This window comes from Poecilia reticulata, linkage group LG20, assembly GCF_000633615.1.
Source record: "Poecilia reticulata strain Guanapo linkage group LG20, Guppy_female_1.0+MT, whole genome shotgun sequence".
NCBI lineage: Eukaryota > Metazoa > Chordata > Actinopteri > Cyprinodontiformes > Poeciliidae > Poecilia > Poecilia reticulata.
Genome location: NC_024350.1, coordinates 9786255 through 9803400, shown reverse-complemented (window position 1 = coordinate 9803400; position 17146 = coordinate 9786255). Strand labels below are relative to the sequence as shown.

The 17146-nt window shown below is 38.7% G+C and overlaps 1 protein-coding gene across 10 annotated transcripts in view; it reads right to left on the bottom strand.

Moving 5' to 3' along the window:
* neto1l (neuropilin (NRP) and tolloid (TLL)-like 1, like) overlaps nucleotides 1-17146 on the bottom strand; it is a 70392-nt gene that overhangs the window by 9887 nt on the left and 43359 nt on the right. For 9 of the 10 annotated variants that reach the window (XR_001776048.1, XR_536473.2, XR_536472.2 and 6 more), the window contains exons 5-9: nucleotides 14720-14761; nucleotides 13415-13542; nucleotides 8288-8370; nucleotides 7944-8089; nucleotides 1188-1301 (exon numbers count right to left, since the gene is read on the bottom strand). Coding sequence is in view for 6 of the 10 variants with exons in the window: in XM_008438636.2 (XP_008436858.1) it covers nucleotides 1188-1301; nucleotides 7944-8089; nucleotides 8288-8370; nucleotides 13415-13542; nucleotides 14720-14761 (513 nt within the window). In the remaining 4 variants the exon portion in view is untranslated. Of the gene's footprint in view, nucleotides 1-1187; nucleotides 1302-7943; nucleotides 8090-8287; nucleotides 8371-13414; nucleotides 13543-14715; nucleotides 14762-17146 lie in introns of those variants that run through there. The other variant, XM_008438642.2, reaches the window with a different exon arrangement.

Sequence of the window (17146 nt, the reverse complement as noted above, 5' to 3'; positions counted from 1 at the left end):
AACACAAACATGTTTGCACAGCTTTCCTGCCATTTGGGAGACCTTAGATGGTTGCTGGAGTGCAGAAAAAAAAGAGGCCATTCAAGAAAGAACAGCCACTACCAACATTGTAAAAGTTGGTTATTTTTCCAAATGTTCCAAAGTGATTCAAAATATCTTAAAGCAGATTAAAAGTAATGGTATTCAAGCAAGCTTCCGTAAAGCTGCTTCTCGCTCTGCAACTGTCTCAACAATTTCTAAGCTTTTTCTCAAGCTAAATGCTTTAGCAATCAAAGGCTACCTGCTCCAGAAGCTAGGTAATTGCATTGTGTGATTTATTGAAACAGTGTTAATTTAATTGCCAGGGTCAAGACTTCTGGGTTCATCCGCTTCATCAAGTGAACCCGTTGTTTTGGCCTTGTCACATAAAACAGACGTCTCTTGTTAAAAACTAATGGGTCCAATCCAGAACAAACAACTATTGAACACTGCTGTCCGGTTTGATCTGGATTTTTAAATAGGCAGTGCATGATGACAACTAGGAACTATGTTTCACTACTGAAAAAGTAGCAGAACAGATATTGTCATAAATAAGCAAAAAAAAAAATTATAAAATAATAATAAATAACATGAAAATGCTGCATAAATGCACATACAATACCTTGCAAGAATCTTGCCTTGTTAATTTTTTCGTATTTTGTACTTAAGAGTAGCACTACTTCAACATATTTTTACCTGTGTAAAAGTAAAAAGTAGCCATCCAAAAATGACTCAATTAAGAGTAAAAACAAAAAGTACAGGCCAAACAAAGAAGCATGTGTACAAACAATAAGTTTCGCTTGTAACATCTACTGTAAATGTGTGTGATTTTGGGCTAAAACACAAAAATTTTTCCACAGATACTGAAGTTAAACGGAGTAGGTACGGTATAAAGAAATTTGTCTCAAGTAAAAGTAAATCTAAGCCGAGGAAAATTACTCCTAAAAGTTTTTTGGGGTTTTTTGTGGCAAAAAATTATTTAAGTAGATGTAACTAGTGTAACTAGTTACTACCCACAGCTGTTCTTGGCATAACATAAAATGCCAAGAAAATACAATAAAGACGTTGCTTTGTCTTGTGACAAAATGCAAAAATGTTTGCAATGTTACTGTGTGCTGATCTGTTGCAGGAACCTTTGAAAACACACATCTTACACATCTGCATCTCACCTTTGCATTGATTCTCATCCCAGGGGTAGACACAGTTCTGCATGCCGTTGCACACCAGAGTGTAGTTTATGCACATGTTACTGTGACAAAAGAAGGCATCAGCATCACATGGAGCTGCACAGGAGGGGGAGGAAAAAAAGCAGAGTTACCAAACACTAAAATCCAATAATTTATTAATGAAACATTAACATTTGACCTGTCTCTTTAAATCTGATGAGGCAGATGTTCACATTTTACAAGAGTAAGTCTAAGAAATAATATTTGCTAGAGCACAAAGTTGCATTTGAAGATACAGATGGGGAGAAGTTGCGGTGTGCCAGGTTTTTGAGGGGAAAAAAAAAAAAGTTGGATCAGAATTACTCAGATCAGATCAGTTCCCTCTGCACACATCTGTTCTTCATGAATTTTCATCATTGCCCTCCTCTTCAAAAAAACATCTTGGGTGACAACTTGAGGATACAAATTAATTTCTCAGAACATATCCACATTATGCTTGTATGAATTATGTGACTTTTCAAAAATCCTCCAAACCTGAATAAAACCTTTCCTGGTGATTATTTCGCCGACCTTCCCGCAACTTTCATCACGAATCATTGAATATTATTATGGAGCATGCAGTCTACTATCTGCTCTTCTGACCAGGCATGTTTAAGCTGGAGCTTTTGATTTCTTCACCTTCCTGTGATGACTGTTTGTAGCAAAGCCATCTGTCAGCAGGAAAAAGACCTGAAATCGATATGGAACTGTTGCTAACGCCATTGTCGTATGAATGTGGAGGTTCAGAATTAAAAGTCAAGGTGCCCTTGTTCTCCACAACCAATCATGCTAATGCACAAGCCAGATGAATGGTCAGTTCATAGCTCTTACCTAGCAATTCTGGAGAAAATAAAAAAGGTCAATACTTAACATATCAAGCAGGCAAATGATCCACAATTACATTACATGTTTAGACATACAGCAGTTTGTTTATTCTTCGTTTAGTCCATAAATAACAAAGGATGAAGTCAATGTAACATTCTGAAAAGGTTGAGATAATTTATAGCTTGTTTTCTTTTGATAAACCAGACATCATTTGTTAATGGGTGAAGTTTTCACCAGTATCTAGAGTTTAATTATGTCCCACGCTGCTTATTCATCAAGGACTTTGTTCACCGGAGCAGCCAAAGCTCTTGTCAGCTGCTTGCTTTATGATGGCTTGCAGTTCTGACCATATTTATTCCTTCCACTAGTAAAGTTGCAAAAAAAAAAAAAAAAAGCCTTAAAATGAATTAATATTTATTGCAGTAACATAATGTCACACGGTAGGCCTTTCATTTGAGTACATTTATTGAGTAAGGGAAAAAAATGTCTTGCTAAAAAGTCACTATATTGTGATAATAAAATCACCCTCGGCACAATTGATGGTACAACCAAACAAACCCAATAAAACTAATGGAATGCAAGCATCTTTTTGTTTATACTTTACTTTTTAAGTGTTATTGGATGTAATAGTTCCTTACTTGCTGTTTCCAAGTCAGACCTGACACAAACATACATTACTTTCAGCCCCTGGCTTTTAGTCCATGTAATATATTCATCTTGGCACCATGTAAAGTGAGCGGGATGGTAAGGGAGGTAAATCTCTAAAGCTTTCTCCTAGACACTGCAACAAAACGTCACTAGGTTTCCACAACAACAGATGATATCTGAATGCCAAATTCAGATATCATCTGAATTTGCCAGAAATTCAGATGATATCTGAATTTATGCCAGAAAAAAAAGAAGCATTTTGTTTGTCCTATCATCACAAATCTAAACAGATGAAGTCTTCTAACCTCCACCAAGATTTTAACTGAAACTATGCAATTTGATCTGAAGAGAGCAACAACAAACATGCAAACAAAAAACAAACAAGCAACACAGGCGATTCTGGTATGAAACAAAAGATGGATGTGTTGGAAAGCACTTCGTGTTTACCATTAGGTAGAGTGGAGGATCTGTGATGCTGTGGGCCTGTTTCTCTTCCAAATTAAAACCTTGTTAGAGGGCATGGGTTACAGATTCTAAAATATCAGGATACTTTTAATAAAATCTGGTGGCCTCTACCAGTAAACAGAAAGTGGGCCAGCTGAACGTGGAGAAGAGAAGAGCTCATAGAAACCAGGACTTTAAAGGCTCTATGGAAACTGCAGAAAGCAAAATGTTCAAAGATATCTCTACGAATGTATCCTCCCACATTGCAAGATTTCATAGAAGTGTTGTCCTATTTGCAAAACGGGCTGTAGAAATGACAGCAATAATTTTAGTAATTGATGCTAAAAACGTGGGATTTCTATCATGACTTTTGCATGGACCCAAAATGGAATCTCCACTCTGCTTAATATGAATGGCCCATCTTACTGACATTTATTTGTATGTGAGGCATGTTTTAAGATGTCTTTAAATAGCGAGTGTCCCACAAGTAACTCCTGACACGCAGGGATAATGAATGGCTCTCTTTGGTCATTAGTCGTTTGTTACAGAGGAAGTGTCCTTCCCCTTCTCCTGCCCATCTCATGTTGTCTTTCCTTATCTCTTTCTTTCTTCCTCCCTCTCACATAACACTGTCACTGGCACTGAAGGAGCTTGGCAGAAGTGTGGCAGAGCTGTGGACTCTGAGACAGTGTTACCGCTGTGATGTATGGCTGTTGTTATTTCAGTTCTCATCCCGATTGAGTAATAACACACACAGAAAAAAATAAAGAGCGACTCATCTCTTTCTCATTCTCCTACGCGTCCCGCCTGGACCTTCGTCGTAACGCCCTGAATCAAACTATCCTCTCTGTGTGTATCCGAAGCGCTCTAATTTTCATTCAAAAATTCTCCGTATGCGTGTCGATCTGGTTGCCAGCGAGTGCAACGTCCTACATTATGTGCCAAACCTCTGACAGTTTGTTCCAGTTACCAGCCCCTAGAGGGAGCCCACGTCATCTCGTTTTGCCACCTCCCGTTTCTTCTATTCTCCTTGAGGTGAGACCAGACATAAAGACCGCAGTCTTCTCTTATCTTCAACGAAATTAATTTCAGGACATTTTGTAATAAATGTGCCCCTTTGCCCACAAATAAATGTTCACGGTCACTAGTGGAGAGACATAAATGAACTCCTAAATGAGTGTCTGGAAAAAGTCTTTGGGTGTCTGCAGAGCTGAAAAGGGTCTTTTGCTGCAAAGCAGAAAACCGGCTGGTTGAGAATTTTTTAACTGAAAAATTGAATGCCAATCTCTATTTAATTGCTTGCTCTTTGCATTACAAGGATTTGGTATTGGTGTTTCTATGCGATGTAAATGAAGCACGCTTCACCATTACTGGCACCCTTTATAACAATGCTCAAAACTCCTTAAAATACATTTAGCTTTTATTGCAGTTGCATAATCTTACACTGACAAAAAACAAAAACAAAAACAAAACAAAAAACGCATTTGTCACCACATTTGTCCAAGTCCAAATGTGGTGACAAATGCACCACATTTGGTGCATTTTAGTTGTTTACACAAGGAATTAAGTGTAAAACAACTAAAACTGTGATAAACAAGCTGGGATGAGAACAGAACCAAAATTGAACGGTAAGGTAAAGTAACAACAACTCAAGAGTTGGAGATTTGCATCTTAATGTCACCATCAAGACCGTAACTGGAACTGTGCACTTGAACAAGAAGAGACCAAACTGAAGGTTTCAGCAACTAAAATTACAGGTGGGTCTGATATTAAAACAACGGATGCCATCGTATGTGGGAAAGCACCCTCATACATCTTTGCAAGGAAAGACAACATTGCAGGACGCTGTGTAAGTGTTGTAACAAAATATACTTTGGATGGATGGATATATTTTTCTGATTCTAATATGCAAACATTTTTAAAGTAAAAAAATAAATAAAATGCAGTTGAATGCAACTGAACGGGTTCCACTAATCATTAAGCAAAAGACTCATCCATGTACAATTTGTTGAGCAGAGACAGGCAAAATTCATAGAGTGGCATTGGAACAAAAATGTTATTCAAGTTGTTTGCTCAAAGTCTGAAGTCTGTGAAAAATTTGCTTAACATTTATTGTCGTTTTTGCCTTTCGAGTACACAAACTGAGTTTGAAGCAGACTCTAATAGAATGAATGTTTTCAATTTCCTATTCTGCGTGGTCTACGTGGAGCACCGCGCTGGTGTAGCCGTGATCACTTTTCCCTGACAGCGAGAGTTTTTGCTCACCTCTTACAATGAAAATTTAATGGATGGAAAAATTATGCTTTCTTCACAAAAATAAGAAATTTTCACCTATTACTGCAGCTTCAATGCTCAATTTGCCTCCTACGAGTCATCCATCCCTTTTGTCATTAATCTTGATTCATCTGAGGTGCAGTGAAATGCTCCAGTCCAACCTGCAGTGGCTTCTTGATTGCAACAGAAGCCGGGATAACACGGCATAATGTGATCAAAACCACGCAAAGATCCCACCACTAAGACGTTTGAGTGAATTTATTTAGAAAAAAATTAGCTTGCAGTGTTGGTCTCAAATGCATCAGTGTGAACAATAAAGAAGCTTTCCAAAAAAAAAAGAAAAAAAAAAAAAAAAGAAGTGATGTGTGTAGTGAAGCCAGAGCAAATTTCCATCTGCAACCCCAGAGACGTGTTGCAGATGAGGTGAAACAATGCTGACGGCTGAGATGTCACACAGGCACATTTATCACCTAAGACATAATTGCTTCTTGGATGAAGGGGTTCGCTGTCTTATGGCTCACATTTGTGATTGTGGACTGCAAAGCAGGACTGTATGTGTGAGTGGACAGCAAAGGGAGGTCAGATTGAATAAAGGAAGATATTTGCATTCATGAACACTCTGCACACAAATACATCTCACTGGAATTTGGCAGGTGTAAACAGCTCTCTAAAAGCTGTTGGTTCCACTGGGAACAAACAAACATATGATTTAACATCAGGATAGGCTGCGCCGTGAGCTGCAAATGCATCCCCTTCAGCCTCTTGGTTGCAATAGGTGGACTTACTTGGAGATTGTCCAATCATTAGTAATTTGCTGTTTTGTTTTTCTTCCTATCACAGCAAACAACAGTATAGATCAAAAGAGGTTGCTCTTAAATGCATATACTATCATTAAGGAGCCAGAAAGCCTAAAATCTTGAATGTGTGAAACAAGGACAAATTACAGTCTGCATTCTCTTCAAAAGCAGATACATTATTATAAACAGACCTCTCTGAAAAACGAAAGAGTAATTTGAGTCACACCCACTGAAACAGGAGATTACTACCAGACATGAATGATGGCAGAATTTTTGTAATTGCCCTGTATGGAAATCTCTCACATTAATTTACTGCATTGCTGCATGGAATGTTTTTTAACTTAAAAAAATACATAGATTTTAAAAGCGAATATATCAACTGGATGTGTGAACATCTTTTGGTAACACAGAAAAAACAAACAGAGAAAAGATTTGCTATGAAGTTCATTTTCTATGCAAGAAGGTATTTAAGGGGAAAAGCTGAGAAAAGGACTTAACACAGTTCATAGGATAACCGAGACAAACGGTTTGAGGGGAAAAAACAGTCAGTCTAACATCACCATCAGAGTTGATGTTTGTGAGCACAAAGTCAGGGAAGAGCATGCTTAAGTTTGTAGTGTCTTTTTTTAATGTGTCCACTGTCAGGGAAAAACATCAATTTAATCTCTCCAGTAGACATAACTGCACAAACATCAGTTTCAACTGTGACTGTTTTTATTTTTAAATCCAGTCAAAAAGCAAATACTTCTCCTGACTTCCTCCTTCTCACTGTATTTAAGATGTCATCAAACTTGAGCTGGAGGCTTTGCCATCGCTACTTTTGTTGAGTAGATATTGTGTCATCAATTATATTCAACTTTTGTCAACATTCTTAGCAGCCTTGCTTGCTTTTCTTTTTCTTTCTTACATTTCTTTTCAGCGTATTTCCTAAATTTGGCAATAAAATTGACTAAAGCTACTGCAAGACACAATGCAAGATACAACACAATTGAAAAGATTATGTCATACGCACTTAATCGACCTGATACCTTTTTCAGCGTATACGTTTTGAGTGAACTTTAATTGTTTGCAAAAAGAAACAGTCTGTAGTAAAGTTGACTAGATTATTTGCTCTACCACTTTGCTCTGCAGAGATCGAACCCATCTATGCATTCAGTGTTGGCAGAGTTGTTGTGGAACTGCTCAGCTGTGGTCGATGCTGCTCTAAATGCGAGGTCTGGCTGAAGACTGCCCGAGTGACTTGGACTGAATCGTTGCCCCGGCAACAGCCCATCATGGCTCTGCATGGTGAAAAAGGTCTTATATAGGGACTCACGCAACAAGCCACAAGTATTTCTACAGCGAGTGGTGTTACCTAGCCTTACAAAAAGCACATGACCTGCTGTGACAATTCATGTGGAAAAGTAAAAATACCTACATAGTTTGATCCTTTTATGTGGAAAAAGTGATATTTGCTTATTTCAATAACTCTCTTCTACCACAATTTGTTGAATCAGACAAGTTCAGCTGACTTTTTGCACCTTTTACTATGTTCAGAAATTATGCAGACATACATTCGTTGAACTGCCTGTTTTGCTTGTATGAATTTCCCCATTTTTCTAATGAAACCCTGAACATGACCACTTCTGCCTTTTCATTCTATGTCAGCTCCCAAAAACTTTTACTTTGATATACACACACCATGAGCAAAGTCACATGGAAGCAAGTGTGCTTTTTGTGAAATTTGCCTTACGTTCTTGGTAGGTTGTGAAAAGGATGCGGAAGCGGCTCTTGCGGCTGAGCTCGTCCGCCCACATCCGGATGACTCCCAGCGTGGACACCAGCATGATGTCGTTGGCCACCGTGGAGCAGAACTTGCTCTTCAGGTCTTCCACAGAGCTTAAACAAACACAGAAGAATATTAGAAGATGCATCCTATTGCAAAATGGACATAACGACTGCACCTCTAAATAACCCTCCCTGCTGACTTCATTTTGTTATTAACGCTTCTTGTGTGTAATTATGCAAACAATAAAATAAAGGAAATCAGGAAAGGGGCAAAAACGTCATACAACTGATTTTATTTGAAAATCCTACCTTCCTCCGTCATACACTGCTACAAAGTTGCGCTTGCATTCATTGGAGTTTGCCATTTCATAGTCCAGAAAACGCAGATAGATCTGGAACAACACAAGAGAGCAGATTGGGCAAAAACAGATTAACTGGGGAAATGGAACAATACTGTTGTAAAAAGGGAAAATAAATATAGCACATTGGAGGAGAATCATCAAAAAGCTTTGGTTTCAATCTTCTACAAGCTTGGAATTAAAACACCTGCTTAACACACCTTATCATTTTACAGTATTTCTCTTATGCTCCCTGATTGCCTTGACATCAATGCCAGTTATTTATTCATCAGGCCGAGATCGAACGGCATCATAGCTCGGCTTTGTTCTGCTGTGTACAGCCCTCACCATCACTCCGGGTTAATGAGTGGACAGCTATGACAGAGAAATGTGACACTTTTAAAACGCCCAAAGACACGCGCTGCAGATCGGCCAGGATAATGGACTCTGCAATGACAACCTGGCTTTGACAACATGACAAGTGAAATGTATCGGAGCGCAAAAACAGGCTAAATGCTTCCCCCCGGGGTCTCATATAAGGGTCAATAAGCTTTCATCGAGCCAAAAATGGTCAATGTCAGCTTCTCTGTTCTCACATCTGCACACTTGTGTGTCAGGCATACTTATATTCCAACACTTGTACGTACAATGCCTTGCAAATTCAATCAAGTTTTTCATATTTTGTGATGCTGCAACCACAAATTTTGAAACATTTCATTGAAATTTTTTGTGATAGATCAAAACAAAATAGACAATAACAGTGACCTGTACAGGAAAGATTGGTTAAGCCCTATTTACTTTGATACCACAATATAAATATAACTTTTCTTTTACAGCAAAGGTTTGTTGGAGGATGTAAGTGAAAAAAAACAACATTATGAACCCCCGTCAAAAGTAGAAAGTGGTCACTTATAAAGCAAGATTAGGTTGTAAGTTGTAAAACAATATTTCACACATTAATTCTCTACATATCTGAAAATGGAAAAAGTACACCATAGCTGAAAACCATCTAAAATAACAAACCAAGTACCGTATGTTCCGCACTATAAGGCGCACCTTCAATGAACGGCCAATTTTAAAACTTTTTTCATATATAAGGTATTATAAGGCGCATAGAATAGACGCTACAGTTAGGGTTGAATTGAACGACGAGATTTGTTCCGTACTCTACAAATGTGGATGCATAAAGACTTGGTCCCTGAGTACTTTATATAGTAGGCTGCGCCAGTCATTGTTTCACTCACGGTGTTGGTGTTGTGATATTGTGCCCAACTGCTTTCTGGATAACACAGACCAACCGACACTCTGCCGCTGCAGTATCTGTCCCCCCCTCCCGCCCCCACCCTCTGTCCCCCTCCTCGGTCAGCGAAGAGAGCCTTCTGAGACTGGGCCGGGGCGTGGCCGGACGATGGTCACCCTTCTCCGTTCGCGCACAGCATGTTCGTGGAGAAAGTGGTACTAAATGACCTGCAGACGACCTGATTATAAGGTCGGTAGGTAGATAGGTCAGTCAAACTTTATTAACAAACTAGCGTTCTGACAACAATCCCAGCATGCACTACACGCTTCTTCTTCTACGGCGAAAATTAAGTCGGCGGCTGCTTACCGTAGTTGCTAGACCTGTTGTGTGGCTCAATATTGGTCCATATATAAGGTGCACGGGATTATAAGGCGCACTGTCGGCTTTTGAGGAAATTGAAGGTTTTTAGGTGCGCCTTATAGTGCGGAAAACACGGTATATAATATTTATACAGTAACTAAGGAGTACTATCTTGACCATTTGAAGTGGATTTAAGTTAGCTATATAAATGTAGAGAGAGATTAATACAAATGCATTCCTTTTATTGGTCTATTACATCAAATTCTAGTGAAATTTAAAGAGGCTTTTAGCCGTGTGTCGCGACCAGGTTGTTAAGAAGACTCGGCCATGTACACACAGCAGATGTTAAGAAATTTGTTTATTATACATAATGTATTAATAGAATCCCATTTTGATGTTTACGCCTGTATTTTAATCAATTTAATGATGTCAAATCTTGAAACATTTGCTGAATGGTCAAAGTCACTAACTGTCTGAAACATTGACAAAACAGCAGAATTATCTGACAAATAAGCTGAAAGGTAAACACAAATGAAATGAATTGAATGCTGTTTTTTTTCAGCTGCTCCTTTGATAAACCGACTGAAAAAAAAAATCCAAGGCCAGATGGCAAAACACACAAAAAAGAAAGATGTAATCAAAATTTGTAAGTCTGAATTATTTGCTCTCAGAGGAAAAAACACACAAAAAACTGCTGCTTCCTTAATAGCAATAGCCAATAATGGCGAAGACTCAATCGCTGACTGAAGAAGGTAATGTTCTCTCTGTGCCCAGCTAAAAGGTGCCCAGAACACAGCATGCTGCTCCTTACAGTCAGAGTGATACTTGTCTTCATAAAATATGAACAAAGTGTCGGAAAGTTCAGACAGAAATGTTGGAAAGAAATAGACACAACAAACATGTTACATGGTGGAAATAATCTGACACTCCCAAGAGCTGCCAGGTGTACTTGGACATCTGTCTAAGCAGAAATAACAAGAGGGGGAAATGTGGCTAAAAAAACAAACAAAAACACACACACACCCACGCACACGCACACACACGCACACGCACACACACACACACACACACACACACACACAACCAACAGACATCCTCGTATTTGCAGTCTGACGTTTTATTTTGCAGGCCTGTGTCTGATTAAATGTTCTTTCATGATGCCTTGGATACCAGTAAAAGCTCATTAATTTTGATTTTTTTTCTGCCCCTGTGGTTGCTACAAATTCTCTCTAGAAAAAAAAAAAGATGTTCAGACGACACATGCTGGTGTAAAGATCTAACATCATCATTAAAAGTGGTGCATTGCTGTCACTTCTGGCAACAACACATGGCCATTACTGCTTTCTGCAGGTGTGCCTACCCCTTACCATGACTCTTTCTCTCTCTCTTTGCCATCTGCCTTCCACACTTAATCTCCATCCCTTTTACATTTAGACCTTAGATAAAATACATTATTTAGCAACCCCGAGCCCCCGACCCTCTTCCTTTTCTGCACCCCGTTTTTCCTGCCTACTCTCTGGAGTCCGCCGGTGCAGTCTAATTAGAGCCTCCGGCGTAGGATGTCATTATCTCTCTACTGTTTCTGGCACACTGGCAACAGTGCAGCACTGTAAGAGCATAGGGGGGGTATTGAACAATTTCCCCAGATTACAGCACGGCAACATGTATGCAACATATAAAGTGAGGGGAGGTGGGATTCCCTCCTTCACTGCGGTAACATAAGCGTGTGTCTGCACTCTGACAGAAACACGAACCAGAGGTTTTATACGCTTCATGAGTTTTGCAGATAGAGCCAGTGAGAAGTTCAAAACCGTGCACCTGTAGAGATTGAATCATGCTCGAAAATGCATTCGCGTTCGTGCCTATCGGTACCACTGAGTGGAAACCTTTGGCCCTTGACTTGCCCTGGGATTTGATTTTGCAGGATGACATTTTAAACTGATTTTAACTTTATAAAATATATAACTTTCCAATGGTCACGTTATGTTTGTTTTTCATTAATCACGTCTGTAAATTACGAAACTGACTCACATTCTTTGGCATGCATGCAAATATCGCACTGTGCCAGAATAGGTTACATGCTGAATTAAAAAAAGAAAAATAAAAAGAAATAAAAATCAGTCTTGTATTGATAAGGGCTCAGCATCCCTCTGCCTTCCTTTCTTTTTTTTTTTTTTACTACTACTTATAGCACATCCCCAATTCCCCGCTGATGATTCAGAAAAAGTCTGAAGGTGGATGGTGCAATCTTACAGCTCCAGTGGCCTTGACTTTTAAAGCAGCTGAATCAGAAGGGCATTTCCAACGGAAACAAAGGCATTAGTGGGAAATATGCAACCCTGAAGAGGATGCCAGATAAGAACAGCTGCTGCAGCCATGAATCATCGCCATACCATTGTTATCAGCCAGCCATATCATAAACCAGCATGCATATGCGTCAGAGGAGGCTGGAACATAAAAGAGCAGGAGGCTTTTCTCTTTTCTGAGAGCCAAAGGAAGTCCGAATCAGCAATTACTTTAGCTAAGAATCACCCACCTTATTGTCATTTAAATTACTTTATCATTAGGGAAAACATACAGCAGAAGAAAAAACAGAGTATTGTTCTGAGTGAAGCAACAGTGACATTTGCTGGAAGCAAACATAAATATGTTTTCTACCTTTAAAAACAGGTATGACTCAAGGTAAAAAAAAAAACAAAAAAACATGCACATGAATAAAATATTTCATTACCATAGTTAATAATGCAAAACAATTCAAAAATTGCATACTCCAATTGAAATAATTTTTTTTACATGTAACTAATTAAATCTACTCCATTCAATAATCAATGCTCCTCAGCAGTTTTGAGCTTGGTGGTCATAATGTTATGGCTGATTAGTGTAACTAGCACAAAGTCTTTGAAATATGTGTTTTTTTTCTGTTTGGTGCATCAGGCTCAGGAGACTTTTAATCCTCTAGCATTAATGCAGCACAGGTACCTCCCAAAGATAAGGAAGCGAGTCTACAGTGTATTAGTGGCTGGAGTGAAGGTGTGCATGTTTACGAGTGTTGGAGCATATCTGTATTTTTTTTTTATGCATGCAGGGTTGCATCCAGACACTGGCATAGAAAACAAATATGGGAAGCCTCAGGGTAAAGGGTCAAACTGCATCGTAACACCATTTCATCAGTGCTAAATCACCCTGTCTTTTTCTGCCCCGACCAAGTCTTCCTCTCTCTCATCCTCTGTGGAGAGTAAAAACTCTCCACATCCTTTCCGTGCTTTGTTCCTCTTGGCAACACTGCTACGATTAGAAAAACACGAGCACCTGACCCTAAGTAAACCCTTCTGAATGTTTGTCTTTCTGACCCTAGCGGTGGAACGTTTTCCTCCCCGCAGCGACAAAAACCTTCACAGGCAACAGAATATGTTTCTGCGTCGTCTGAGGAGACACACAACTAAATCAACTAACTTACATCGTAATCGCAGCTGGGTGAGGAATGGTTAAGTCACTGACCTTGGAACGGGGTGGAGCACGGATGTACCATTTACAGTCGACGGCCTCGGCGGCACCTGCTTTCCCATCTCTTGTGATCTGGTGGGACTCAACGATACCTTCTGGACCAACCATGTCATACTGACAGGCTGAAACACAGGTGTATCCATAAACACATACAAAAGCAATGTTCCATGTATGCAGTCACGTGAAAAGGAAATATTCTGCATGGGAAAAGTCATTGGAAACGCTAAGTACACCGCATCAATCAATAAAAACTTAAAACAATTATTTTCTCAGTTCACGGTGGAGGAATTTTGTCCCATTCTTTGTAACTTTGCTTCAGCTAATTGAGGTTTTCAATGATATGCTTGAATAGAGATTTAGTAAGACCCCACCACAGTCTTTTAGGACAGGGTAAGGTTTTATCGTTACAAGGTGTTAACTTTTAATCCTTCCCTATTTTGTGGAAAGGCACACCTCTCTGATCCAGAACAGCAAATTGCCCTCTTAAATTTGATATAAGCAGCAAAGGTATACTTAATGTGTATTCACACCAGCCCTGTTTGGTCCGCTTTAATCAGACTCTAGTTTGTCTAGAAAGTCCAGCTCTTTTGGGGAGGTGTGAATAAGCAATCAAACTCTGATGTGGACCAAAAAAAAAAAAGCAAACACTGGTCCAACTAAAAACCTTGGTCTTGGTCCGATTGACGTGAACTCTGGCGGTGTTTGAATGCATACGTGGATGCAAACAAACCACGGACCGCTCGAAAAGCAGGAAGCGAACTATGGTGCAGGGCATTCTGGGTGAATATAACCAAAAACAAGTGCAAGACTCTAACTCTAGAGGGAGAAATGGCTCGTGGTAGTTTACCAAAGACCAAAGTGAAATCTTAAAACCGCTAACATTTGACGTTACTCTATTTTTGTTTACATTTCATGAAGAAAGAAGTTGTAGTCTTCTTTGAAATGTCACAAATGTTGCAGTATTATTCTGAACTGAGTCTATCAGAGTATCAGATGTGAAAACATCCTTAGTGTTTTACCGTATTGTATTAACATTGATTGAAAGTGATAATAAATGTACATATTTTGTCCATAGTAGTGGTTTAACGTGGTGTGTAAATTGATTGATGGATGAATAAATGAATGCTATGTACATATGCAAACATTGCAACAGTGAAACACAGTTTATACAGAGCAGCATTACAAGCCTTAGGAAGAAATAACTGTGGTAAAGTAATCAGAAGTGAGGTAGAAAGAGAAAAAGGAAAAATAAAAGAAAAAAAACAGAAGTAAAAACAGAGACTGAGAGAGTATACCTACAGGGCAGAGGTGGGGGTACTCCCAAATCAGCAAAGTCGGGATCTGAGGAGATAGAAGAGGGGAAACAGAGAGGTGGGGGCATTCATTTTTAATGCCTGAAATACATTTTTTTTCTACAGATAACACAGCAGCAAAGTGCATAATGCATAAGGGGATGCTGTATACAGCATCCCCTTATGCATTATATGAAGAACTCACATGACCTATGAATTCTGGAATCCTTAAATGATGTGGTAAAAATCCATATTTTTGATGTGTTTTTATGAACAGGAGAATTATTTTGACAACTTACACCAGTGAAACAAGTACAGCGCTGGTTACATATTGTGATATTTCATCATATTGGAAAATAATTGAGCATGAATAGGTGTTTCCTTTTTTTTAAACATTTTTTTATACATATGTGACTGAGCTTGTTTAAGGCTATTACATCATCATAATTACATACCAGGCCATGCCTAATATGTGCATGGCTTGCACACTCGAAACAGTGAAAAAGTTAACAGTAGACATTTTACAGTTGCAGTATTAAGCCGTATGGTTCCATAAGATGAAAGAGATGTTTCTGCATTCATAACAGGGAAACTATCATCTCTATCAGTACTGCAGCTAGTTTTAATATGCGTATTTGTAATGTACGCAGTTCAACAGAGCATCGGAGCCACCGGTGTAAAAGCACATCAGATTTAAATGTGCATGTTTTCTCAATTCCCAGGACGTAAAGTAAAGTGCACATGTTGAGGTCTCTAAAGTTCAGGTGTGCAAAGTATTTCATACAATAAGAAGACAAAATATGATATCTCTTGTTTTAAGGTGAAGATAAAATGCATGGTTAAAGCATGAAAGCAAGCACCATCAGGAATCTTTCATGGTTCACAGGAATAATTCAAAGCTTTCAAGGACATTGCAGAAAGCACAAAAAATACCAGGTCACTGTAAGGTCAGCATTAGTACTTACAATTAAGATGACCCTAGAAGTCACAAAATATTATGTTTACCGTTTATTCATACTATTACTTATATTTACCAATGTGCGCATGAGTGCTGGGAGTGTGCTACAGCAGATTGTACTTACTATCTTTGAGTTAGCAGAGCTTCAGCATTAGCAGCTGAGACAATGGAGACACTGTTTAACACGTCGATAGGGACGAGTCTACCTGCATGTATTTTATGCAGGTTAGTAAAATTAAAAGAACCGAAAACACAGACTAAACAGAAAGAGATCCTGATGCCAAAATAAAGTGAGTCGTTACCAGTCAATAACTTTACAAAGCGAAATTTTACATCAGACTCATGAGTAAGTTGCACGAGGAAGGTAATGTTTTGAGTACTGCTGCAATACGTTGCATCAAAATGGCTGCCCGTGATGACAACATCTTGTACCTAACATCACAGTTTCTTAATCCTAAAGATTCAATGTTATGACGTCTCCAATGTTGTAACGATAGATGTCGTAGACCGTCCGATGACTTCTCTACGGACAGAAGTCATCTAAGCTTCAACTTGCTCTTTCGTCATCACTTCAGTAGAAACGTTTCTGTTTTCCAACAAAAGTTCCAAATTGGAAAGTCCACAATTTTAAATTAAGATCAAATCCAGAAATATTACAGCGTAATTGAGTAATTCTGATTTAGCACGTTACTTTTTACTATAAAATGTAAATAGAGTAGATATCGTATTCCACTTGACTTCATTTGATCCCAGTAACAAAGCTTTTGTGCCTTTAAAGATCTGCAGTCAGTTATGATCTTCTGACTGCCTTCATCTGAGTACGCACAAAATCCACTTGAGGATAAATGGTGACATGGCTACCACTGACTGAGCTGAGTGTGGAAAATGAGCTTTGATTGCACAGCATGAACTCCTTTCCTAAATGCCACTGACTTTTTTTTGTCTGTGTATACGCTCTAAATTCTTGGTCTAGGCATGAGTCAGTGACTATTTGCTTGAGCTCAGCAGACATGAAAAAAAGAAATCGAAAATAGCTTGCAATGAACACCTGGTGACGGAACAAAATTTGCACAAAAATGTAAATCAAACCTCAGATAAGGATAAAATTACCACCGAAAGGTAAAGTTAGGTTTTTTTCAACTAACTGCAGCTGTGTTCAAAGTCAAAACGTAATTTCAGTCAGCTTTCTAAAGGACAGTCTTTTGATAACCATTAAAAAAAAACTAGAAGGACGACATAAAATGATTTATAATTAGTGTATCAAAACCTCTTACAAATGATCAGGGATAAGAGTCAATAAGAGATATGATTGAAGTGATATGCTCTTTTGAGGCTTTGATTACTCTCCACACCTGTTGCTCTCAACATGATTTAAAGTCTATCTTTGCAAAGTTGAGCAGCAATTAGTATACGCCTAGCTGGCTTTAGATTGTTCAGTGATACTGCACGACTCGTTTTCTTGTTTGTTTTTATCTT